The following is a 26,300-nucleotide window of genomic DNA, read 5'->3' as shown; positions in this document are numbered from 1 at the left end:
GACGAATGGATCAAGAAGATGTGGTTTATCTATACCATGGAATACTACATGGCAATGAGAAACAATGAAATCTGGCCATGTGTAGCAACATGGATGGACCTTGAGGGTGTTATGCTGAGTGAAATAAGTCAGGCAGAGAAGGACAAATATCATATGTTTGCACGTATAGGAGGATTAGGAGGAACTTGACGGAGGAACAAGGGGGAGAAGAAGGGGGGAAATGGTGGGGGAAAGGGAGATAGGCAAACCATGAGAGACTCTTGAATGCTGACAAAAACTGAGGACTGATGGATGTGGGGGGGAGGGGGGATGGGCATGGAGGAGGACACTTGTGGGGATGAGCACTGAGTGTTATGTGGAAACTAATTTGACAATAAACTATTTGTAAAAATAAGAAGAAGAAGAAGTATGCTAATCAATGGGGGTGTGACAGAGCTGCTTGCTGTTGCCTACCCTAGGAAAGCCCAGTGCTGTCCATGAAGAAAACCGGAAGTTCCAGTGGCCATTTTTGGCAGGGAAGCTATGTGGCATGGCCCCATGGATGCAGAAATAGAAAGGTCTGCCAGAGAGGGTCAGAAAGAATTTGGAAGAGAGACTAAGAGACAGAGGTTGGTATACAAACAACTCTGTTAACATAGAGGACATTGAGGGGAGAGCAATGGAGGAGATTTTTAGATGTCTGTATGCATTATAAATGCACTCACTCCCAACCACACCTTCCCCTTGCCATTTCTTCAGGAGCCGGAGTAAATAAAGAAACTTTAATTACTATTTGGTTGATAGACTGTACTTCTTTGATCTTGACACTCCCATGAATAAAACACACAGAGTTCCAGGACACCTGGCTGGCTCGGTCAGTAGAGCATGCGACTCTTGATCTCAGGGCTGTAAATTTGAGCCCCATGTTGGATGTAGATATTACTTTTTTAAAAAAATCTTTAAAAACAAAAACAAAATCAAAGAAAACACATGGGATTTCTATTCCTATTCTCATGATTTGAACTGGCTCTGCCCATTGTCAAACCGGAAACAGACACCGTGCCTTTGTCTCCCACAGTCCTATATATGAGAACAGGCCAACCTATTAAACATAGCACAGAGATTCTTAGAACAATCCCCACTGGTTACAATCCCCAGTGTAACCAGAGCCCTGAAGAATTGGAGGCTGTTTGTGTTTAAGACATGGTTCCTGACTGCAGAGAGTTTGTGATCTGAGAGCAGAACATACTGTTATTTCACAGCATATATTGAATAGTTAAGATAAATAATCATCTAAAGAATTCTAATTCTAGGGGTGCCTGGGTGGCTCAGTTGGTTGAGCGTCTGACTTCGGCTCAGGTCATGATCTCACGGATCGTGGGTTCAAGCCCCCCATCGGGCTCTGTGCTAAGAGCTAGCTCAGAGCCTGGAGCCTGCTTCAGATTCTGTATCTCCCTCGCTCTCTGACCCTCCCCTGCTCATGCTGTCTCTCTCTCTCTCTCTCCTAGAAATAAGTAAAAAATATTTTAAAAAATACTTAGGAAAAAAATTAGCAAAATATAAAAGCATGTTGCCAAATGCATCAGGGAGCTAATAAAACAGTGAAATATTATGGGGCCAAGATCTGGAAGAAGGAAACTCAGAGAGGTAAGACCAGCATTTTTTAGTCCTATTCCCTGGAAGTTTGCAATAAATTCAAGGAACTAAAGGAACATGGAGTTCAGGAACCTTGTGTTAAGAAATGGGTATCCTTAAAATCCATCAGATTTGGGTTTGACAAGATACACACTGAGAGTAAGAGTGAACAAGAAGTAGACAAGATCTCATAGGAACTGAAGCCTAGTTTTGAACGATATCAACTCTGAACTGGATTAAAGTGACCTAGAATTTCCTGGCTGGCTGTCTAGTAGAGGCAAATATAAATTATTCCTGAAGGAAAATAATATCAACATGGGCATTAAATTATTTCTAAATTTTTCATACATAATGTCCAAAATGAAATTAAAAAAACAAGCCAGCATTAAGAAGAGGAAACATGTCCAAAACCCAAAAGAAAATATAGGCAATAGAAATAGGCTCAAGGGGCATCTAAGTAACAGAATTATGAGTCATAAACTTTAAGGTAATTATATTTAATATTTCAAGGAATTAAATTTTAAAGTTTGAAAATTTCAGCAGAAAATCAGTGTGATAGAATGCAAAACCAGACATACCCTTGCAATGTGACTTTGTAGCTCCTCTCATCATCATGAGATGGGGTTTGCTTCGCTATCTCCTATAACTGGGCTGGCCTTCTGAATACATGGCAGCAAAAATGAGGTTGTGCCTATTCTAAGCCTATGTCTGAAGAGGCACTGCCCACTTCTACTTGTTTGCATGGAACCTTGTCTAGCTGACATGTTAATGACCACAGGTGAGGCCATCCTAGATCTGTCATCTCCAGCCATCCTGACAGCTAGCTGACCATATATGCATGAGTGATACAAGCAGAAACCAAAAGAGTAGTCCAGCTGAGCCCAGCCAAAATTGCCAGCTAGCACATTCACTGTTGTTTTAAACTACTAAGTTTTGGGATGGTTCATTATATAGCAACAGTTATCAGATAAACTGAATTTTTTAAAGAATCAAATGAAAATTGTAGAAATGAAATATAAAATAACTGGAAAATCATAGAAATGAAATATAAACTAACTGAAAAATGAACTCATTGGAGAGGTATAAAAGCCATTTAGATGCCACTGAAGAGAGAATTAGAAAACTGGAAGATAAGGCAGAATAAAATATCCAGATTGAATTACACAAAAACAAAAGCAGGGAACCTGGCTGGCTCAGTCGGTAGAGCATGTGACTCTTGATCTCAGGATCATGAGTTCAAACCCCACATTGGATGTGGAGTTTACTTAATAAAAAAATATATATTATAAAAGGGGGGGTGTCTGGGTGGCTCAGTCGGTTAAGCATACAATTCTTGATGTCAGCTCAGGTTGTAATCTTGCGGTCTTAAGACTGAGCCCCACATGAGGCTTCACACTGACCAAGACCTTCTTGGGATTCTCCCTCTCCTTCTATCTCTGCTCCTCCTCCAGTTGCACGCATGCACTTTCTCTCTTTCTCAAAATAAATAAACTTAAAAAAAAAAGAGAGAGAGAGAGGAGAGAAAAGGATGGAAATACACAAGAAAAGGTGTAAGAAAAATCTGAGATATGGTGAAAAAATCTGACCAGGAGATTAGAGAGCCAGGAGAGGAGAGAGAGACAATTCAAAAGAAATAATGGATGAGTGGGGCGCCTGGGTGGCTTAGTCGGTTAAGCGTCCGACTTTCGCTTGGGTCATGATCTCGCGGTTCGTGGGTTCGAGCCCCGCGTCGGGCTCTGTGCTGACTGCCAGCTCAGAGCCTGGAGCCTGTTTCAGTCTGTGACTCCCTCTCTCTCTGACCCTTCCCTGCTCACGCTGTCTCTCTCTCTCTCCTAGAAATAAATAAAACATTAAAAAATTTAAAAAAAAAAAAGAAAGAATGGATGAGAATTTTCTAAAACTGACAAAAGCCATCAAGACAGATTTGTAAGAAATAGACCCATAAATATAGAGAGCAAGCTGATGGTTGCCAGAGGGAAGGAGGTTGGGAGGATGGACAAAAATAGGTGAAGAAGATTAAGAGATAAAACTTCTAGTTATAAAATAAATAAGTCACAGAGATAAAAAGTACAGCATAGAGAATATAGTCAGTAATATTGTAGTGACCTTGCATTTGACAAACGGCAACTATACTTACCATGGTCAGCACTGTGTAATGTATAGATTTGTGAAATCACTATTTTGTACACCTAAAACTAACATTGCATGTCAACTGTAGTTGAATTAAAAAATTAAATAATAAATATAAATAAGTATAAATAAAATGGGAAACTGATAATAAGCTAGAGCAAAAAAAATACATTTTTGAAGACAGATTGATAGAATATACTACAAATACCAGGGGCACTTGGGTGGCTCAGTTGGTTGAGCATCTGATGCTTCATCTCAGCTCAGGCCTTGGTTTCAAGGTCGTGAGTTCAAACCCCATGTTGGGCTCCACACTGGGCATGAAGCTTACTTAAAGAAAAGGAAAGAAAAAAATGCATAACCACAGTATTTTTAGCATGCCTAGAAAAATGAACAATAATTCTTTGGGGTGCCTGGCTGGCTCGGTTGGTTTACAGCATCCAACTCTTGACCTCAGGGTTCTGAGTTCAAGCCCCATGTTAGGTGTGAAGCCTACTTTAAAAACAAACAAACAGACAAACAAACAAACTGGGTGGCTCAGTCAGTTGAGCAGCTGACTTTGGCTCAGGTCATGATCTCACGGTTTGTGAGGTTCATGAGGCTCTGTGTTGGGCTCTGTGCTGACAGCTCAGAGCCTGGAGCCTGCTTCAGATTCTGTGTCTCCCTCTCTCTCTGAGCCTACCCTGCTCACGCTCTGTCTTTCTGTCTTTCAAAAATAAATAAATGTTAAAAAAAAGAAGTTTTAAAAAAAGTTAAAAATAAAAAGAATGTGCCACAAATCCCAAGCAATATTAAAACAAAACAAAAACCGCTAAGCACACTTTTAAAAATTATGCAAACCACAAGCAAAGAGGAAAATCTTAAAAAAGCCAAAGGGGGAAAAACTAAATTGTGTTCACAAAAGAAACAATTTACAGCTGACATTTCAACATAAAAGATAAGAACCAGAAGATAATGAAATGATGTTTTCAAAGTGCTGATAGAAAATAACCAGCTACCTAGAATTTTATACCAGTGAAAATAATACTTCAAAGACAAAGATGAAATAAGGCACTTTCAGAAAAACAAAAACTGAGAGAACTTGTCACAAGTGGACCTGTATTAAAGAAAAAGCCAAAGGATACTCTTCAGATAGAAAAAATGACCCAAGATGGAAACTCAAAGATAAGAATAAATAAATGAAGAGCAACAGAAACAGCAAATATGTAGTTAGACATAAATGAATGCTGACTGTGTAAATACATAATAATAACAAAGTCTTACAGAATTAAAATATTGAGAGACTTAAAATACAAACAATAATAACACTTAATTTGAAAATAAGACAAAAAAATTAAAGTGCCTTGTCCAGAAGTGACAAAAAGTATTACTTTATGTTAACTTTGATAAGCAAATAAGGCATCCTCTAATCCCTAGGCTAATAACTAAATGAATAGTAAAATGATATGTAATGATAAAGTTAAGGGGCACCTGGGTGGCTTAGTCGGTTGAGCATCCGACTTTCACTTAGGTCATGATCTCGCTGTTCGTGGGTTCGAGCCCCGCGTCGGGCTCTGTGCTGACTGCCAGCTCAGAGCCTGGAGCCTATTTCAGAGTCTGTGTCTCCCTCTCTCTCTGACCCTCCCCTGCTCACGCTGTCTGTCTCTCTCCTAGAAATAAATAAAAATATTTAAAAAAAAAAGATAAAGTTAATACATAGTGCAAAGAAAGAATGAAGAAATAAATGTAATCAATCCAAAAGAAGAAAATAAAGAATAAAAAAAGGAGTATAGGTGGAACCGTGGAAGGCAAACAGCAATATGATGGATTTAAATCCAAAACACTAAGTAATTACATTAAATATAAACAGAATTAATACTCAAATAAAAGGCAAAGATGATCAGACAGTATTAAAAAATAAACCCAACTACATGCCGTTTACAAGCACCATTTCAACATTTGTTAAAAATACAATCNGCACCACTAGGTGTTTATCCAAGGGATACAGGTGTGCTGTTTCATAGGGGCACATGCACCCCAATGTTTATAGCAGCACTATCAACAATAGCCAAAGTATGGAAAGAACCCAAATGTCCATCGATGGATGAATGAATAAAGAAGATGTGGTACATACATACAATGGAGTATTACTCAGCAATCAATAAGAATGAAATCTTGTCATTTGCAACTATGTGGATGGAACTAGAGGGTATTATGCTAAGCCAATTAGTCAGTTGGAGAAAGACAAATATCATATGATTTCACTCATATAAGGACTTTAAGACATTGAACAGATGAATATAAGGGAAAGGAAGCAAAAATAACATAAAAACAGGGAGGGGGACAAAATATAAAAGACTCTTAAGTATGGAGAACAAAGAGAGAGTTACTGGAGGGGTTGTGGGAGGGAGGATGGGTTAAATGGGTAAGGGGCATTAAAGAATCTACTCCTGAAATCATTGTTGCACTATATGCTAATTTGGATGTAAGTTTTTAAAAAATACCTAACAACAACAACAACAAAAAAGAAAAATACCTAGGGCATCTGGATGGCTTAGTCAGTTAAGCATCCAACTTTTGGTTTCTACTCAGGTCATGATCTCATGGTTTGTGGGTTTGAGCCCCACATCGGACAGTGTAGAGCCTACTTGGGATTCTCTCTCTCCTTCTCTCTCTGTCCTCCCCCACTCGCTCTCTCTCAAAAATAAATAAATAAACTTAAAAAAATTTTTTAATAAAAAATATGTTCCGGGGTGCCTGGCTGGCTCAGTCAGAAGAGCATGTGACTCTTGATCTCAGGGTCATAAGTTTGAGCCCCACGCTGGGTGTAAAGATTATCAAAAAATAAATAAATAAACTTTAAAGAAAATGAAAAATATGTTCCATACAAAGAGAGAGAGAGAGAGACACAGAATCCAAAGCAGACTCCGGACTCTGAGCTGTCAGCACAGAACCTGACCAGGGCTCAAACTCATGAACCTCGAGATCACGCCCTGAGCTGAAGTCAGACACTTAGCCTACTAAGCCACCCAGGTGCCCCGTGTGTCACTATACTTCAATAATAAAAATTTTTTAATTTAAAATTTAAAAACACAAGATAATTAAACCATTAAGATAAATAAGAATCCTTAATAAAAACACAAAGTCCAATACACCAGGAAGATATACAGTAAATTTGTTTGAACAATTAAACATTGTTTCAGCCTTAAAACTTACAGAATTATTCAGAGTGAGGAACAGAAAGAAAAATCTGTGAGGTGCCTTGTGGGATGCCAGCAAATATACCAACATGTGTATAACAGGACTCCCAAAAAGAGAGGAAAGAGACAAAGGGATAGAGAGAATATGTGAAGAAATAATGGCTCAGAACTTCCCAAATTCAATAAAAGCCATGAATATACACATCCAAGAAACTCAGTGAACTCTGAGTAAGTTAAACGCAAGAGATCCAAACCGAAATATAGTCTAAAATGCCACAACCCAAGACATAGTCTTGAAAGTGACAAGAAATAAACAACTAGCCACACACAAGAGATCCCCAGTGAGATTAACAACCAATTTCTCTGCGGAAACCATGAGCCTAGAAGGTGGTAAGATGACATATATAAAGTGCTAGAAGAACAAAGCTATCAACCAAGAATTCTATATCCAACAAAATTATCTTGCAAAAAAATGAAGGAACAATGAAGACATTCCCAAACAAAAGCTGGAAACTGCTGCTAACAGATCCATCAGCAAGGCATGTCTGAAGGGACGAAAACACAAGGGAGTAACTCAAAGTCATGTGAAGAAATAAAGAAGAGTGCTAAAGGGAATTACACAGATAACAATAACAGCCAGTATTATTGCATTCTGGGTTTGTAACTCTTCTTCTTCCTATCTGATGAGAAAAAAAATACTCAAAACAACAATTATAAATCTATGCTAATAGACACACAATGTATAAAGATGTAACTTGTGACAACATGAAGTGGGGAAATAAAGAGCTGTATAAGAGTGTTTGTATTCTCTTAAAGCTGAGTTGGTATTAATTTAAACTAGCCCCACCCCGTATCCTCCAGAGAGCAAACAGGGCTGGAAGTAGAGTTAATAACTGATCGTGTCTGGGTGAGAAAGCCTCCATAAAGTCCCAACTGCACAGGGGCGCCTGAGTGGCTCGGTCAAGCGTCCGACTCTTGATTTCAGCTCAGGGCATGATCTCACGGTTCGTGAGTTTGAGCCCCATATAGGGAGCCTACTTGAGATTCTCTCTCTCTTTCTGCCCTTCCCTGCACACCTGTCCTCTCTCTCTCTCTCTTTCTCTCTCTCTCTCCCCCTCAAAATAAATACACTTTTTAAAAAATCCTTGTTTAAAAAAAATCCCAATAGCACAGGTTTGTGAAATTTCCAGTAGGTGAACACATCCACACTGGGCGGATGACACGCCCCCACTCCATGGAGACAGAACGTCCTGCACTCGGGACCCCGCTCCCCAAGATTGTGCCTTATGTGTCTCTTCATCTGACTGTTCATCTGTATCCTTTGTCATATCCCTTAATAAACTGGTAAACACAAGTGTTTCCCTGCTCCAGCAAAGTAATTGGATCAGAAGGTGGGGGGGGGGTGGTCCTTGGAACCTTTGGTCTATAACCAGTTGTTCAGAAGCGCAAGTAACAACCTGGACTTGTGACTGACACATAGTCTTGCGGGACTGAGCCCTCAGCCTGTAGTATCTGACGCTATCTCTGGGCAGACAGCATCAGAAGTCAGTTGAATTACAGGACTCCCCCAAGATGGAGTCACAGAGAATTGGTGGGGAAAACTCCCACACAGTTGGTGACCAGGAGTGTCAGAAGCAGAGCGTTCTGTGTGAGTAGTGACGGAGACACGCAGGAAAGGAAGATGGGGGGAAAACTGGGTGGTGTTCCAATATAGAGGGGAATGAACTGGGAGTGAAAAGCCTGCAGCAATGGAGCAGTTGAAGGTCAGAGATGTCATCAGGAGACAGGCAGGTCTTGGACAGGCTCATGGACGAAGTGGTGATGCCCAGAGCAGATGGGAAAACACCAGCCAAGGAAAGGCAGAGGTGGATGGGATTGCTCATGGGAACAAACAAGGTGGTTGACATTGGGGAGCCCCTCACTGGCGTCTCTGACATTGAGGAATGGTTGGCGGGTTGCTGGAATCCCTCACTGGCATCCGCTTTCTCGAAGAAGGACGGTGTACATTCATGAATGAAGCCTGTGTCAGTGGAACAGGCCCTTGATGAGATGGTGAACGTCTGGAATCACCTTTCTGGGGAATAGGAGGAGCTGAGGGCCAGGAACAAGGATCCCCAGGACACCGAGGGCTCTGCTCAGATTGGAGGCTCTGAATCAGCAGCTGCTCTTTGGTGTTGAATTATCTCCTGCAGCGCTCACCAGCCTGGTGTGCGGGGGAGGCAGGTCTCGGAGCAGGCCGGGGCTGGAAGGGGATGCCAGCGGGGTATTGTGGGGAAGGTACACTGGAAAAGCGAGCGGGCAAGGTACTGTAGACTGGGTGCCGTGACTCAGTCCCAGTCCCGGGGGGACTTATACACCAAATGGAGACACAAGAAATCCAGTGTGAAAATCGAACTTTCACACAAGTTCACCCCTGCTGAGTGATAGATGGAGGAGGCTCTGAGAGCTGGCTTGTTCAGAGGGGAGAAGCCACAGCAAATTCCGGTGGTCAGGGGAGGCCCCAAGGCCACCTTCTCTGCTGTTGCTACTGTTTAGCAGCTCTGGGGCCCCTCTTCCGGTGGTTAAGAGCGAATGGAGTAAAACAGTAGCTCTGCAGAGGGAGGTCAGGGGACAGGTGATTGACTCCACCGCCAATTCGGCACGACATGGGCAGCTGGCATGGAGGGCGGTCAAGGAGACAACCTGACCGCCAGGGAGTCTGCTCAGCCCGGAGCTCAGGTGCAGAAGCTGCAGCCTCCAAAGCCATGCAGTGTCCACAGTCAGCTCCCTCTGCCCTGGACCTGCTGGTGGAGGAGGGGTGCGTCCTGAGAGCCTGGGAGGGGGATGGGGGAGAGGCTCAGAGCAATATACTTCCACCAGCCAGCAAAAGGATGTTGAGGTTTTCTCAGCTCAGGGTTGTGCCACCAGGCTAGGGGAGAAGGCGACACAGGGGGCAGCCTCTGGGGACTTAGTGAATAGAGCCCAGGGAGATCCCAAAAGTGCTGGCGCAGGGGCCACTCCAGTCAAAGCAAAATCATAAAGTAGATAAGACACCCTCCAGAGCCCACATCCCACGTTCCCTCCTCTCTTCCTCTCCACTTAGCCGCACCCTTGGGGGCTTCACTGGCTATACTGACTCCTCCGCTCAAACAAGGCAACCCCCTAACCTCTGTCGACCTTACTCAGCCGATGCCCCCCACCAACTCCTTGTATCTAGTAACTGGATCAGCTCATGTCTTCTCTCTTTCTCCAAGGTAACAGGTGCATTTGTTTTTCATTTCCCATTCAAACCCTGTGTTCCGCTGTCCCTCTGCTCACATTATCTTTCTACCTTATCCTTAACTCCTAAGCAATTCTTCATCCTTTAAGGCCACCCCAAGTCTCCCCGCCTCCCACCAGAAGCAATCTTCACTTTCTCAGCTCCCACTGCGCTCTAAGTGGACCTTGCCCCTCAGTGACCCTGAGCGTTTTCTGCCTTCCCTTAACATTGCTGCTGCGCGTGCCTGTTTTCCTCCATCTGAGAGATTCTTAAGGATACACTCATTTCATCTGTGTTTCACCCACAAATCCCACGGAGTTCTTGGAGCATTGTAAAGGCTTCGTGAAGTTATTTGTTTAATTAAAGAAATTCAAGAGTGCATCTCAGCTAATGGCCAGAAATGACTCTACTGTAGGGATTTCCACAGAGAGGTGGTTCCCAGGGCTGTGGCCGTCGCCTTCCAGGCTCCACACCCTTGAGCCTTCACTTCCCATTTGTAGGGCCTCAAAACAAAAGCCAGCAGCCCTGAGGCATCATGGGACTCTCATATATGGCTTGGTTCGACCACTTTGGCCAATAGTTAGCCAGCATCTGCTACGAGGCCACACCTACATCTAGAGATATACCCAACAGATGTGCATAAACAAAAAGCATGTTCAATAGACTCCCAGCAGCATTTCTAATAGGGGAAGGACCCCGGAAACAATCCAAAGATTCATCAGCAGCAGAATGGACGGATAAACTCCTCTACAGTCATACATTGAAATACTGTAGAGTCATATCATACCAGGTACAAGTAATAGCACAGATAAATCTCATCAGATGTTGAGCAAAAGAAGCCAAACACAGGGCACATACCATGTGATTCCGTTTATATAAAGACCCAACTCACCTATGATGTCAGAAGTCAGAATAGTGGTTGTATTTGGTTTTTTGGGGGTTTTATTTTGGGGGGGTCTAGTTTATTATTTATTTTGAGAGAGACAGAGCACAAGCAAGGGAGAGTCAGAGAGAGAGGGAGACAGAGGATCTGGAACAAACTCTATGCTGACAGTAGGGAACCCGATGCGGAGCTCAGTCTCACCAACCGTGAGACCATCACCTGAGCCTTAGTCGGACGCTCAACTGACGGAGCCACCCAGGCGCCCCTCATGGTTGTATTTGTGAAAGAGAGGAGGGCTAAGGAGTGGAGAGAATGTGTGATAGATAAGCAAGTGTGTTCGTTTACCAATAACACATGGAGACGTACGCGTCTAATTTTGCACTCTGTCCTATACATGTGTCACACTTTAATAAAAATGTCTGTTTACGAAGACAATGGCCCAACTATCCCTAGAGTGATGTCTGTGGGAGCAGTTCCCTCCAGGAGTGTGCTGCAGCCATGAGTTCTCTGAGCCCCACTCTACCCTCTGTGCCCGACAACTTCACCATTCACTTTGCTTCATGGGATGTGCAATGAGGAAGAGACGAATAAAAATAACTGCTGCCTGTCTAGAACTTGCCTGGATCCCAGCCAGAGCAGCCTGGAATCAGAGACTCCTCCCTAAGAAGTGAAAATTCAACCCAATCTGTAAGAGCAGCCGGCAAGCAAGCCTTAGAGTCTAGAGTCCGTGAAATGCTGCCCTGCCCTTTTGTTTTGTCCACAGCCCCTGGGCTTTAACACTCTCTAGTGTGGCCTTTGGGGTTCCCTCAGAAACCCAAAACTGAATTTAGTGCCCAGACCCACTCCTGTGTGCAGAGATTTGAATGTCCCTGCTCCCCAACACTTCTGACCCCAAAATCATCCCAATCTGCTTCAAAGACACCTGAAAATAATTCATTTATTCACTCAGTTAACATTCTGAGCACCTACCGTGTAGGCCCTTTGTAGTGCACTGATCATGGCTGTGATTACATACTGAGTCCTGTGAAAGATGTCAGCTTCGTGAACAAGGCACTCATGTAAGGATTCACCATCAAATCCTCAATACCTAACCCCAGGACCTGGCCCAGAGGGGCTCAAGCACTTCAGGGAAGGAGTGGGAATCAAGAGTGTGAAAACAATTAGAATATTATACAATACAATGTAAAAATAGGATTGAATGTCTGGAATAGGTGTTCTTGTATGTTAACAATGTTGCATTCTCTCGGGTACCTGGGTGGTTTAGTTAGTTGAGCATCTGACTCTTGACTTCAGGTCAAGTCATGATTTCATGGTTCATGGGGTCGAGCCCCGTGTTGGGCTCTGCTCTGACAGCGTGGAACCTACCTGGGACTCTCTCTCCCTCTCTCTCTCTCTAACTCTCTCTCTCAAAAATAAGTAAATAAACTTTAAAAAATGCTGCATTCTCCCAAAGACCCTCAGAAAGGGGTTCCTCATTAAAACTTATCATCTCATCCAGAATTCTCCAATTCACTTTCGACTCACTAAATCAGCCATCAAATTAGTCTCTCTTCTTGAGTCTGATCACAAAACTAAGTGAAACATAGACCCTGCCTCCAAAGAACTGAGTAACATGAGGGGTCATTTTGGGGGGCTTGGTAGAAGAGCACCTTCCTAAAAACGTTGTATACCATACCTTCCCTAACGCCTGCACATCCCTGTGGAGCAGACTCCACTGTTGACTTCACCTTATGGATGAAAAACTGAGAAACAAGAGGTTAGTTAACTTCCTCTAGAACAGCTTTTCCCAATGACATTCTCTGGCAGACAGATAAACTCTCACGTTATTCTATGGCTTCTTTAAAGTATTCACCCATCAATTAATTCAGTAAGGATTTATTGAGACTCTAATTAAACCAGATATGGTTCTAGAGGCTGAAGATACAGAAGTGAACAAAACACACAAAAGCCCCGGCCTTGAGGATCTTATGTTCCAGCGAGGTAAAGAGGAGCTTGGGAGACGGAAAATAAACAAAAAGCGAATGGTGTAGGCCAGGTGGCCAGCAGGGAGGCGGTATCCCAGGGGAGAACACGGAGTGCAAAGCCATGCTCCAGGAGAAGCAGGTCGGCGAGGCTGAATGCAGTGCTACGGGAGAGAGGAAGGGGTGAGGGGTCAGGGAGTCCAGGTCACAAAGGCCGCTGTGACGTGTGGTCTGTATTCTGCACGCAGATGCCATTGGAAAAGCTTTGCAAAGCTCGAGTGATAGAATCTTCTTACATATATATGTTACATATATATGTAACATATATATATGTTAATATATGTTACGCATATTAAATTCTTCAGTAAGCCAAGTTTTCTGTTGTTGTTGTTGTTTTTTTAAAAGATTTCACTGCACCATATGTCCTGATGGGATGCTCTAAAATACAGCATCACTGGGGCGCCTGGGTGGCTCAGCGGTTGTGTGTCTGACTTCGGCTCAGGTTGTGATCTCACTCTCAGGTTTGAGCCTCACGTTGGGATCTGTGCTGACAGCTCAGAGCCTGGAGCCTGTTTCACATTCTGTGTCTCCCTCTCTCTTTGCCCCTCCCCTGCTCATGCTCTGTCTCCCTCTCTCTCAAAATAAATAAACGTTAAAAAATTATTAAAAAAATAAAATAAAATAAAAATAGAGCGTCATTGGTGCAATATTCCTGCCCAAAATGCATAGCCTGTATCACATGAGGGAGCCTCAACAAACCCAGCTTCAGGAGTCTTCCGCAAAACAAGTGACTGGTACCCCAAAAATATCAAAGTCGTGAAAGCAGAAAAAAAAAGCTGGGGAATAGTTGTAGATTAAAAGATATAACAGGGATACCTGGGTGGCTCAGTCAGTTAAGCGTCCAACTGTTGATTTCGGCTCAGGTCCTGATCCTCGGGTCGTGGAATTGAGCCCCTTGTCAGGGCTCACGCTCAGCATGGAGCCTGCTTAAGAGTCTCTCTTCCCCTCTCCCTCTGCCCCCCACTCTCACTCTTTCTCTCTCTCTCAAATTAAAAAAAAAAAAGACATAACCAAAAAAGGAACACTTGGCTGGATCAATCAGTAGAGCATGTGACTCTTGATCTCGGGGTTTGTGAGTTCAAGCCCCACATTGGGTGTGGAAGCTTACTTAAAAACAATTTTTTCAATTAAAAAAACAAAAGACATAACAAAAAAAATACATAACTGAATGTAATATACAGTCTTGGTGGGATTCCACACCAGGGAAGAGGGAGTGCCATGAGGCACATTATTGGGACAATAATGTAATTATTGTATATAATTGTATGTAATTACAATTAGTAATATGTAAATATGGGCTGTGTATTTGATGGTATCAGTGTTACATTTACGAAGTTTGATAACTGTGCTGATATAATACGATATAAGAATGCCCTTGTTCTTAGAAGATACATGCTACAAAATTTAGGAGTAACAGGGTATGATGCCTACAACTCAGTCTCAAATGGTTCAGCAAAAATTATTATTATTATATTTACACGCACATATATATGTGGAGAGAAAGAAATAAAGCAGATATGATAAAATGTTAACAACTGGTGAGTCTCAGTGAAGGAAATACAAGAATCCTTTGAACTATGCTCGCAACTTCTCTGGAACTCTGACATTATTATTTTAAAGTTTTTACTTTAAGAGTTTAAAAATTAAAGCAAATGAACAGAAGAGCAGTTTCAATCAGCTTACACCAGGCCAGCCCCACAAACACAGGGCACAGCAAGAAGAGACAGAGCTTCCTTGAGGCCAAAGCCCATCGGCCCCTGTGCCCAGAGCCCGGACCCTGCTCTCCCTGCAGTGAGTGGGCTCAGCCTTGCCCAGAAAGGGGCACGGGGCTGCCCCTTTCTCTTGTGACACAGGCTCACCCTCTCAGACCACCTCCACTTCTGGCACTGGCGTCCCCAAAGCCAGGCAACAAATCTCGTCGGTCGGGATAGGAGTTCCGTCCTATCTCGGCTTTCCCGGCTGCTTCTGAGGCTCCTGGGAGGAGGTTCCAACCCACCTGCTGAGGGTCCTGGGTCGTTGGGTCCCACGAGTGCGCACATGGAAACCCAGGCTCCAAAACTCCCTTCTGCAACCTGTCCCCAGCACCCTCTGCCCTGCTCTGCCTGTATTTGTTACAGATTTGTAAATATGAAGGCATTTGTATTTATACTTACAGCCCCATCCCCCAGTCCTCCGGAGCCTAGACTGTATCTTGAAGCACACAGGGGTGCCCAGGATGGGTCTTGCCCAGGCGTCTAACAGGCCCTGCACAGACACGACCCAGTGCCGCATGCTCTTCCCTCTGCACCCAGAGGGGGCCTCCTCTTGCTCTCAGCCATGATGCCCCTCAAAGAGCCGCTGGTCTAGAATGCAGGCTCCCAATGTAGAGCATCCTGGACTCCATGGTCAGAGAAAGGGGGAGGGGAGCGACCCTCAGCTCTGGGGCTTCCAGATATTGTCTCTTTCTTTCCCCCCTTCCCGACTCCCTGCCTCAAGCCAACATTTCTCTAATAATTCTCAGGTTCCTAGGGGCACCTGGGTGGTTCAGTTGGTTAAGCTTCCAACTTCAGCTCAGGTCATGATCTCAAGGTTAGTGGATTCGAGCCCCGCATCAGGCTCTGTGCTGACAGCTCAGAGCCTGGAGCCTGTTTCGGATTCCGTGTCTCCTCCTCTCTCTGCCCCTCCTTTGCTCACATTCTGCTTCTATCTGTGTCTCTCTCTCTCTCTCTCAAAAATAAACATGAAAAAAATTTTTAATAAATAAATAAATAAATAATAATAATTCTCAGGTCCCTATAGTCTCTGGGCTGCTGGAAGCTGCCAAGGCCTGAGGGACCAGGCCATTTGGGCAAAACGGCTGTTGGCCGCTCCCTTCCCCTCTGTGCTGTTTTCTGGCCTCGGGGGGTCATCTGTCAGTCTCCGCTTTCCAGAACCACCCAACTTCCTTAGAGAAACCCAAGCCCGGGGGCCACTTCTCTCTGCTGGTAATCATGCCAAATTAGAGCAGATTTCCTTTGTGGTTCTTACAGCCAGCAGAGAGGACACTATCTCCCCACTATGCAGAGAAGTACATGGAAGCTAGTAGAAAGGAATCTCCTTGCCCCCGGCTGCCTGGGTTGCTGAAGTCATGGCCAGACAGACGCACGTCTCAGGGACCTACCACCCACACCACGGCCAGCCTGTTCCTTCTGACCCGACCCGTCTGGAGCTGTCAGGAGCCGCTCAGAGTCACACTCCCAGGTGACCTTGTAAGTGGCACGGTCCAGAAGCTCTGGGCTCCACTCCTCCTGCGGGCCACGGTCCCAAGTCCTGCCCCTCCCCCACCCACGCCAGGCTGGGTCTCCTTACCTTTACCCTGATGCCCCTTGAGGAGCAGAAGCGTGAGGAGAAGAGCCAACCCCAACATCCCCAGAGGACAGACGGGTCACCGGCTCCTCTCCCACCAGACGCGCTGCTGAGCACGGGCTCAGCCCCAGCCAGTCAGCAGCCGAGTGACTGACGCGGGAGCAGAACTGCCTTGCTGCTTGTCCGGCCACAATTTCCTCAACTCAAGGCTGTTCTCAGCAGCTGAGAGCTAACAAGGCCACTGAGAAAGTCCCAGTACCTGGACCTGGTCCGACAGTTCATACAAGCTGAGCTTTCAGAGTTGGCCTCAAGTGGGCGGGTGCTGAGAGTTCACAGTGACTCACGAAACCAGCTTCCAAATCCTGTCCCTGGCTCTGCTCCAGCTGGGCTTCCTTGTTCAAAGAGTAGACGCCTAAGACACGTTCTAGCTCTCTCCATCCTCCTGGCAGGATCCAGAAGGCTGCATGGGGACCCCATTCCAATAGGCGCTGTGAAGGTGGGAGGGCTGGGGGTGAGGGCTGAGAAGTGGAGCCCTGACTAAGGGGGTGAAATGTTGCAGGAAAGGAGCACAGGGCACCACGGAGGTCGAAGACCTGGGTCTGCTCTGCAAGGCTGATAGCCAGGTCTAAGCGCATGCAAATTGCAATGTCTTTATCTCCTTCCTTTCTGTGCTTCTCTATCCCCTCCTTTCCTCTTTTTCTACTTTCCCATAGTATTCTCTCAGCCTTCTCTTGCTTTCTCTCACCCAGACAGGACACAAACTCACCGCTGCTGCTGCACACACACACACACACACACACACACACACACACACACCGGGCCCACACTTCAATTCCACACTCCAAGGCACCTTTGATCCTTCTTATGCCCCATGGAGAAGGACACAAGGCAGCATCCCACCTTCCCCAGAAAGCATTTGCTTTGAGGTCTTCCCCCAGGGCTCCCTGCCTTTTTCATTCTTCTGATTTCCCCTTAGCAGCAAATACTTTCAGTTCCTTTTAGGTCAGCCCTTTTCATTTTCCATCCTTTGATCCATTTCCAACCACCCCAACTGAAGCTAGGCTGGAGGGGGGCAGACAAGAGCCTCGGTTACCAAGGAAGGAAGCAGAGAGTTCTGGACAGAGCGCAGAATTGGAGTCAAAGACATAGACTTGAGTGTCAGTTCAGCAACTTAACAGCCTGTGGGATCCTGGCCAAGTTACCTTCTGAGCCTGTGGGGTCAGTCCTTGGCCTGGGTTCCTCACAGGGTATTCAGGATCAAAGCAAAAACTGTATGCATGAAAAAAATTCAGGACAGAGGTAAGGTTCCATGTTTCTTAACATGGAGAGAGAGCACGAATACGAGTGGGGGAGGGGTAGAGGGGGGGGCGGGGAGAGAGAATCCCAAGCAGGCTCCACGCTCAGGGCAGAGCCCAACATGAGTGTCGATTCCACAACCCTGGGATCATGACCTGAGCTGAAATCAAGAGTTGGACACTCAACCGACTGAGCCACCCAGGGTCCCTCCCTTTTTTTTTTAAATTTTATTTTTCTTAATGTAACCCTGAGTGGCTTATTCCAGCTGGTGCAATAGCTATCAACTGTGCTCTTCTATGTCTCCTCCCAAGGGGCAGCCTCCACCCTTAGATGAGGCCAGAGCTTATCTAGCCATGCCCTTGACCTCGAGAGTGGTGCCCAAGACTGATGCAATAAGTAAGGGTAAATTTCCTGCCACAAAAGATGGAAGACAAAGGCCGACTGTTCAAAGCAACTAACAAGCAACATCTGCGAACCAGCTTCACTGATCCTGACCCCAACACCAGCTCCATCCTGTCTCCATCAGCTGAGTGGATGACCCACCAGCCCTGGACACTGAGCTGGGACCAGACATACCGCTTGTGTCTTGTGGTCTTGTCAGCTAGAATGCAACGGGAAGTTACTCAAATCAGCAGAAGTGAGGAGGGGAAGGGACAAAAGCAGGGAAAGAATGTGTTTTGTTTTGCAGAACCAACAGTTCTGGCCAAAGAGATGCCCAAAGTGAAGGCGTGCCTTGCCCAACCAGCCCCTTATGCGAGCCAGCATGGGCTGGATTGGAGCTGAGGACCTCTGCAGAAGCCTCCCTAAGTTGTCCTGAAATCACCATTAGCTCATCATAATACTAAGATCTCCTCTGGCCAGAGTCTTCTGCCACTCTTGGAACCTACGTTGTATGCACCGGCATGTTAACATGCTAGGCAGGTGCAATTTAACCAAAGTGCTTTTGTAAGCTTCCTGCCCAAGTGTCCTAAAACTCTGAATGAAAGCTTCCTGTACTAACCCCATGGGAGACAGCACTTTGAGAGCTAATCTCCCTGTCTTCTTACTTGTAGCAAGCAATGAAAAGCTCTTTGCTTTCAAACTTCCTTGGGTTGTATTCAATTTCATGCACTTCAAGCAGCGAGGCTCTTGAGTTTGGTTACAGTCTTAACCATACTCTACCACATGACAAATGCTGTTCGTCTACACTGCCCTGCCTGACCCTGAGTGCTTCATCATGAAGTCTATGCTCTCCCTAGCTACTCCTTCCAGAGCCTGGTCTGGTGTCTGGTTCTTAATAGTCAGTTACAGTGTTGGGGGCTGAAGGAATGAATGACTTCCCTGCAGGAAGCATCTCCATTCATCCTGAGATAATGCTGGTGGGCTAAGCCATTACAGTGCTGCCTTCATGGGGTTTATAACTTGCCCTGCAGGGTCCTTGTACAGAGCGTCCTTCTGTGCAATTCAGCCACTTCAGCATGAAGAACCAAGACCCTACAAAGTCCACATGAACTCAAGGACCCTCATAGCCCCACTTCCCATGCATATTCTCCAGGTCTCTGCAAGTCTGGGACATTGAAAACTCGGTGACCATCCAGGAAGTACCCGTTCATCAACCCCCACCCTCTCGTCTTCCTTTTCTCAAACCATACTTGCATCATGTTTCACTGAGTCAAGGTCATTCTTGTATCTAAAGCCCAACTGCAAAGTTCACAAGTCACCAAGACCACTGATTTGTAAGAATAATTAAAAGTTTGGTGTCCCCACGACCCTCTTCGGTTCTGATAAGTCACTATTGATAATTCAGCTATTAACATGTGAGATACTTATGCCGTTTGACCTAGCAATAGCCCCTCTTTGAATTTATACAACAGAAATACTCTAATGCACCAAAAATATTTTCACTAATGCCCAAAGATAAGTAAGTTTCTTACAACACTGTTAAGTAAACTGAAAATACCTAAAATGTTAATCAATGGGGAATTTTAAAAATGGTGTATTCATTCTATACTACAGTATATTAAAAAGGCTTTAGGGGCACCTGGGTGGCTCAGCTGGTTAAGCATCTGACTTCGGCTCAGATTATGATTTCACAGCTCGTGAGTTCAAGCCCCACATCGGGCTCTGTGCTGACAGCTCAAAGTCTGGAGCCTATTTAGGATTCTGTGTCTCCCTCTCTCTCTCTGTTCCTCCCCTGCTCGTGCTCTGTCTCTCTCTCTCAAAAATAAAATAAACATTAAAAAAACTTTTTTTAAAAAGGCTTTAAAAAGAGTAAGACGGGCACCTGGGTGGCTCAGTCAGTTAAACGTCCAGCTTCAGCTCAGGTCATGATCTCACGGTTTGTGAGTTCAAGCCGCACGTTGGGATCTGTGCTGACAGTTCAGAGCCTGGAGTCCGTTTTGGATTCTGTGTCTCCCTCTCTCTCTCTGTTCCTCCCCTGCTCGTGCTCTGTCTCTCTCTCTCAAAAATAAAATAAACATTAAAAAAAAAAAAAAAGAGTAAGACAGGACCAGCTGGATGTCTCAGTCAGTTGAGCACTGACTCTTGATTTCATCTCAGATCATGATCCCAGGGTCGTGGGATGGAGCCCAGCATCAGGCTCTGTACTGAGCATGGAGCCTGCTTTAGATTCTCTTACTTTCTCCCTCTGCCCCTCTGCCCTGCTTGCACTCACAATCTATCTCTTTCTATATATTAAAAAAAAAAACAATTAATTAAAAAAAAGAGTAAGACCAAAGTATATATATTCACATTAAAAGAGCTCTAAGACATTCACAAAACAATCTGCATATGTAATTCTGTTTAGGTGGAAAGAACTGAGTGTGTATATTTATGTTCTCTGAATGGTTGTAAATGCAGAGAAACACGCCTGGGGGACAATATTCGTACAGTAACCTTTAGATAAAGAAACAGAATTTTAAGAAGGGGTGAGTGAGAGGGTGACTTACTTTTTATTCTTACATATATACTTCTGTTTGGAACTTTTTACAATGGCTATCTTACGTGTGTGATGATTGAAAATATCAGTTTTCCAAGTTCTCAGGTTTTCAACTATATAACATAAGATCAATGCATTAGCCAGGGCTTTCAAGGGAAACAGAACAATTAGGAGACAGGCACACACAGATAGAGAGATAGAGATAAAGATAAAGATAGAAGTAGAGATTTATTATGAAGAATTGGCTCATGCAAAAGCCATTGTCCTGGTTCAAAAAGCCAGAATTCGAAGCAGGCTGGTTCAAAGGCCATCAAGCAGGAAAATTCTCTCTTACCCGAGGGACGGTAAGCCTTTTCCATTCAGGCCTTCAACTGATTGGATAGGGGCCACCCACATTGGGAGAGCAATCTGCTTTACTCAGTCTACCAAATTATCTTTTTTAAATGTTTACTTATTAATTTGAGAGAGACAAAGCATGAGCAGGGAATAGGCAAGAGAGAGAATCCCAAGCAGACCCCATGCTGTCATTGCAGAGCCTGACTCAGGGCTCAATCTCACAAACTGTCAGATCATTACCTGAGCCAAAATCAAGAGTCAGACACAACTGACCGAGCCACCCAGGCGTCCCCTCAGTCTATCCATTTAATTGTTAATCTCATCCAAAATTCTTTCATAGAAACATCCAGAATAATGTCTGACCAAATATCTAGGCATCCTGTGGTCTAATCACAATGACATATGAAATTAACCATCACAGTCAATGACCAATCACTGTGATTAATCTGTCTATTGGTTGGTTTTAAGAAGGCAAAACTTTTTTTTTTTTAATAGTTTATTGTCAAATTAGTTTCCACATAACACTCAGTGCTCATCCCCACAAGAAGGCAAAACTTTATAACCCAAATATATTCTGCAAGTGAATTACTGCAACTATTTTTAGAAATAATAGCCCATTCTTATTTTTAATAATAATTTTTAATTTTTAAATTCCATTAAACTTTTTTTCTTAAGTTTATTTATTTTTGAGAGAGAGACACAGACTGTGAGCAGGGAAGGGGCAGAGAGAGAGGGAGACACAGAATTCAAAGCAGGCTTTAGGCTCTGAGCTGTCAGCACAGAGCCCAACATGCGGCTCAAAGTCACGAACTGGAAGATTATGACCTGAGCTGAAGTCGGACGCTTAACCTACTGAGCCACCCCGGCACCCCAAAACCCCATTAAACTTTAAAACATCCCTCCCCATTGACACAGTATTATCCAATGTTCCCAGTCCAGAGCTCATGTCACTATGCAGTCTGGCTTTTCTGGTTCTTTAGAAAAGGTGGACTATTTTAATTCAGCTCAAGACACTGATCTTTGCTTTTGCCTGTGAAAGTTGTGGAGCCCCAAATTCCCCACCTACTCCTGAAGGGGCTGCCCCACCCCCAGCTGCTATCCTTAGAACGCTGAAGGATGTAAGTAATGCCAAGGTCTCAATCATCAAAAGTATTACAGTCACTCCTTGTGGGGCTGAGTGGTGGAGGAGGGTGAGGCAAGGAAGAGTATAAAAGTTTGGGGGCTGTAGTGTAAGAAAAATGTTTCAGCCTGAGGCACCTGGCTGGCTTGGTCAGTAGAGCATACAGCTCTTCATCTCAGGGTCGTGAGTTCAAGCCCCACATTCGTTGTGGAGATTACATACATATATACAGGCACACATAAATACATTTGAGCCTGCTGGATGGAAACCAGAGGAAAAGAAATGTGTCAGCCAAGAGGTGGTAAGGGGAGGAAAGAAGACAGGAAGAAAGTTCATGACTCCGAGGGAGCGTGGAGCCTGGGTTTGTCCTGGATATGAGATCATGCATAGTAAGGCACTGCTAGGGCTCAGAGAAAGATCTAGTGTTTGTAAGGGCTGTAAGAGGAAAAGATATGAACCACAGGTGACAAAAAGTGAGTCCTCATTATCTCCCAGACACTCCATGTTAATTATCCCATGCAATGCTTACAACAGCCTTGAAAGAGAAGTACCATTAATATCCCCATTTTTGAGATGAGAAAACCAAGTTTCAGATAGAGCTGGGACTCGAACCTGGGACTGAATTCAAAGCCTGAGTGCTGAATCATTAACTATGCAACAACTGACCCCATCAAGGGAACGGCTTAAAAATAAGAACTTTTATACATTCCTGCTGAGAGAAGCAGGGGAAAGGAAGGGAAATTTGGGAGCAATGACCTCGCCTGCTAGAAGTCACATATCCCAGCCTCACTGAGAATCTCTGCCAGAACTAGAGAAAACTCCTTGGAACCCGTTGACGAAATTCAAGAGTGAATCCCGGAGCCAGCAACAGCGGCTGAGCTGGGGGGAGTTCCAGGCTCATTCCCTGGGGACCCAGATCCATAAATTGGGACAGATGCCAGGCTGAGATGCAAACTGAAATGATCCCATGGGCATCGAGGAGACAGCATGAGACACTCCCAGTCAACACTTAGGTGCTCTAGGTCTAGGGGGTGACTGGCCACCAATCAACTCCTGAGGCTCCTCGAACCAAGATGCCCCCAAAATCTTTGATCAGCAGATGTCGGAGCCATCTACGGACTTCCTTCCCTGGACGCAGGCCATCTGTGAGCACATCAAGGAGACTGGCCATAAAGGAGGGATTGGAGGGGCGCCTGGGTGGCTCAGTAGGTTAAGCATCCAACTTTGGTTCAGGCCATGATCTCACGAGTTCATGAGTTCGAGCCCCATGTCGGGCTGTCTGCTGTCAGAGTGGAACCTTCCAGTCCTCTGTCTTCTTCTCTCTGTGTTCTCCTTCACTTGTGCTCTCTCTCTCAAAAATAAATGAACAGTAAGAAAAGTAAACAAAAGCAAAAACAAAAACAAAAACAAAACAAAACCTTTATAATAACATTTTTAAAAGGAGGGATTGGAAAAGGTGGGTGTTCAAGAGCTACCAGTGAGCCGTGAATAAATGGGGAAATTCTGCTCTATGACTCCAGGGAAAACAGAAAAAAAAAAATTGTTTGAAACTGCATAAGAGGGGCGCCTGGGTGGCTCAGTTGCTTAAGCATCTGACTTCGGCTCAGGTCATGATCTCACAGTCCGTGAGTTCAAGCCCCGCATCAGGCTCTGTGCTGACAGCTCAGAACCTGGAGCCTGCTGTGGATTCTGTGTCTCCCTCTTTCTGCCTCTCCACTGCTCACACTGTTTCTCTCTCTCTCTCCCTCTCAAAAATAAACTTTTAAAAATATTTTAAAAGAATTTTTTAATATATAGTAAAAATCAGAATCTGATGAGTGTCAAATTACATGGTGAGATTTTTATAGTTGATGTATTTATAGATCAGAGTGCTTTGCAAAAAAGAAAAAGACAACAATGATTCCCAGGCACCCTGCCACCTTGTTTGTGAACTATACCTGTGTTGCAAATTATAATGAAGATCAGAATGGAGGCTTTGATGATAAGGTAATTTGTGCAAGCCGATGTTCTTGCCAACTTTTTAGGCTGTGCTACACTACTGGAACATCTAACAACAAGTGCGTGTGATCACAGTTCAATAGTGTCATCCGGAACACGACCAAGCTGACTTTTCGTTTCAATGATAAGAACGTTCACAACTGACCATGAATAACATTGTTTTGACATGGCAAAACTTCATCCTGGAGGGTTTTATTCTTTTCTTTCAATTTTTTAATGTTTATTTATTTTTGAGAGAGGCAGAGACAGAGCATGAGTGGGGGAAGGGCAGAGAGAGAGGGAGACACAGAATCCGAAGCAGGCTCCAGGCTCCGAGCTGTCGGCACAGAGCCAGACGCGGGGCTCCAACTCGTGAACTGCGAGATCATGATCTGAGCCAAGCTGGACATTTAACCAATGAATTGAGCCCCCCAGGCACCCCATAGAAGGTTCTACTCTATTTCATGGTATTGTGTGTCATGTGTAATCCGTACCAGTGTTGGCAGTTTCCCTGACTGTGCGCAGTTGCATCTCCCACACAGTCCCACATGCCCGCGTGCCCACTCACTACACCACAAAGCGTGAAGAGCCTAATTTGAATTTCCCATTCCCCTAATGGTTCCCATTTATCTTCCGCAAACGTGCCTCTCTCCCACATCCCTACATGACTTTCTCACAAAGTCCTCAGGGTCTTCCTGGCAGACCTGTCCTTCTGGGTATCTCTAATGTGACTCCTTAGCGCACCTGTGCGCTTCCTTCCTGCTGGGACAGGGCCTTGAGATCACACGCTTCGACCTGCCCTTGCTCTGTGCTCTTCTCTGATGCTTCTTTCCTGTCCTCCATCCCACGAGTTCAGACAGTTAGATACACCACTAAATGCTGACAGTCCAGCAACTTCATTCCAACAGATGCCTTCAAAGCATCATTTCAGGTTTATACATCCTTAGCAGAGACTTCTGCTGCCTTGTATTTTGATTTTGGTAATTCTCCTCAGCCTATATCAAAGGCCAGCTTTCAGGTCTTGGACCCTAGAAATTTGACTCCCAGTCCCTTCTTCAAGTCTTAAAAATAAGTTTATCTTTCACTTCTAGCCACTTGCCTTTTCCAAATGTAGTGGTTCCTCCTTTTGCTCTTAATTTGTCAAGTCTTTAAATGTTTGCCTTTTCTCCTGGCTGTGGTCTAGTTGCCACTTCTGCTTACACATTTATGTGTGTGTGTGTGTGTGTGTGTGTGTGTGTGTTTATTTCTTTGAGAGAGAGAGACAAAGAAACAGAGCATGAGCAGGGGAGGGACAGAGAGAGAAGGAGACACAGAATCCAAAGCAGGCTCCAGGCTCTGAGCTGTCAGCACAGAGCCCAATGCAGGGCTCGAACCTACAGAGTGTGAGATCATGACCTGAGCGAAAGTCAGATGCTTAACCGACTAAGCCACCGAGCACCCTTACACAATTATTTTTTAGCATGGACATGCTGGTCATGTATCTTAAATATTTTTTGTACATACACGGCATATGTATGTATAAATATATAAATACATATACATACATATATATGTATACATATGTATACTTATGTATATAGTGACACAATATAGCCTTAATTACTTAAAACAAGTAACTACTTAAAAGTTTTAACTACTTAAGACAAGTAACCTTGACACAGGATTTAATTTCTTAAAACCTTCCACTCCTGGGGCACCTGGGTGGCTCAGTTGGTTAAGCATCCGACTTCGGCTCAGGTCATGATCTCACCATTCGTGGGTTTGAGCCCCGTGAAGGGCTCTGTGCTGGCAACTAGCTCAGAGCCTGGAGCCTGTCTTCAGATTCTGTGTCTCCCTCTCTCTCTGACCCTCCGCTGCTCACGTTGTCTCTCTCTCTCTCTCAAAAATAAATAAAACATAAAAAATTAAAAAAAAACTTCCACTTCATTTGAGGGAAGAAAAATTGGTGTAATTCCACAAGCCTGAACTTTTAGATACAATTGATGAAATACATGATCAATACACAGTGCTTAAGGGAAGACAAGTAAGATTCCTGGTTTTCTGTCGTGTCGACCATTACTGACTGTCCAGTACTTGGTTGAATAGAGAATGAAAGCTGCTGGGTTCTACTTAGAGAAAGTAGTGCAGAGAAACCATGCAAAGACTTCAGGCAAAGTTGAGTGAGTTTTTCCCATTCTTTAGGGGATTTGCTAAAGTTATTCACTGTTTTGAAATTTTAAGATAACGTGAACAAGAGATAATAATCTTTTCACTCTCAGAGGCCTGGGT

General features: G+C 44.4%; 1 protein-coding gene across 3 annotated transcripts in view; it reads right to left on the bottom strand.

The window, feature by feature from the left end:
* The window catches only part of CD244 (CD244 molecule), a 28,917-nt gene extending 12,260 nt beyond the window's left edge, over positions 1-16,657 (bottom strand). For all 3 annotated transcript variants that reach the window (XM_077760101.1, XM_077760102.1, XM_077760104.1), the window contains exon 1: positions 16,390-16,657. In XM_077760101.1, coding sequence (XP_077616227.1) covers positions 16,390-16,447 — 58 coding nt within the window. In that variant the 5' untranslated portion in view covers positions 16,448-16,657. The remainder of the gene's footprint in view (positions 1-16,389) is intronic.
* Positions 16,658-26,300: the final 9,643 nt, after the last annotated feature.

This window comes from Crocuta crocuta, unplaced genomic scaffold (genome assembly GCF_008692635.1).
Source record: "Crocuta crocuta isolate KB4526 unplaced genomic scaffold, BGI_CrCroc_1.0 scaffold133, whole genome shotgun sequence".
In the NCBI taxonomy this organism is placed as follows: Eukaryota; Metazoa; Chordata; class Mammalia; order Carnivora; family Hyaenidae; genus Crocuta; species Crocuta crocuta.
The sequence above is the reverse complement of the archived record's forward strand: the minus strand, read 5'-3'. Positions and strand labels throughout refer to the sequence as shown.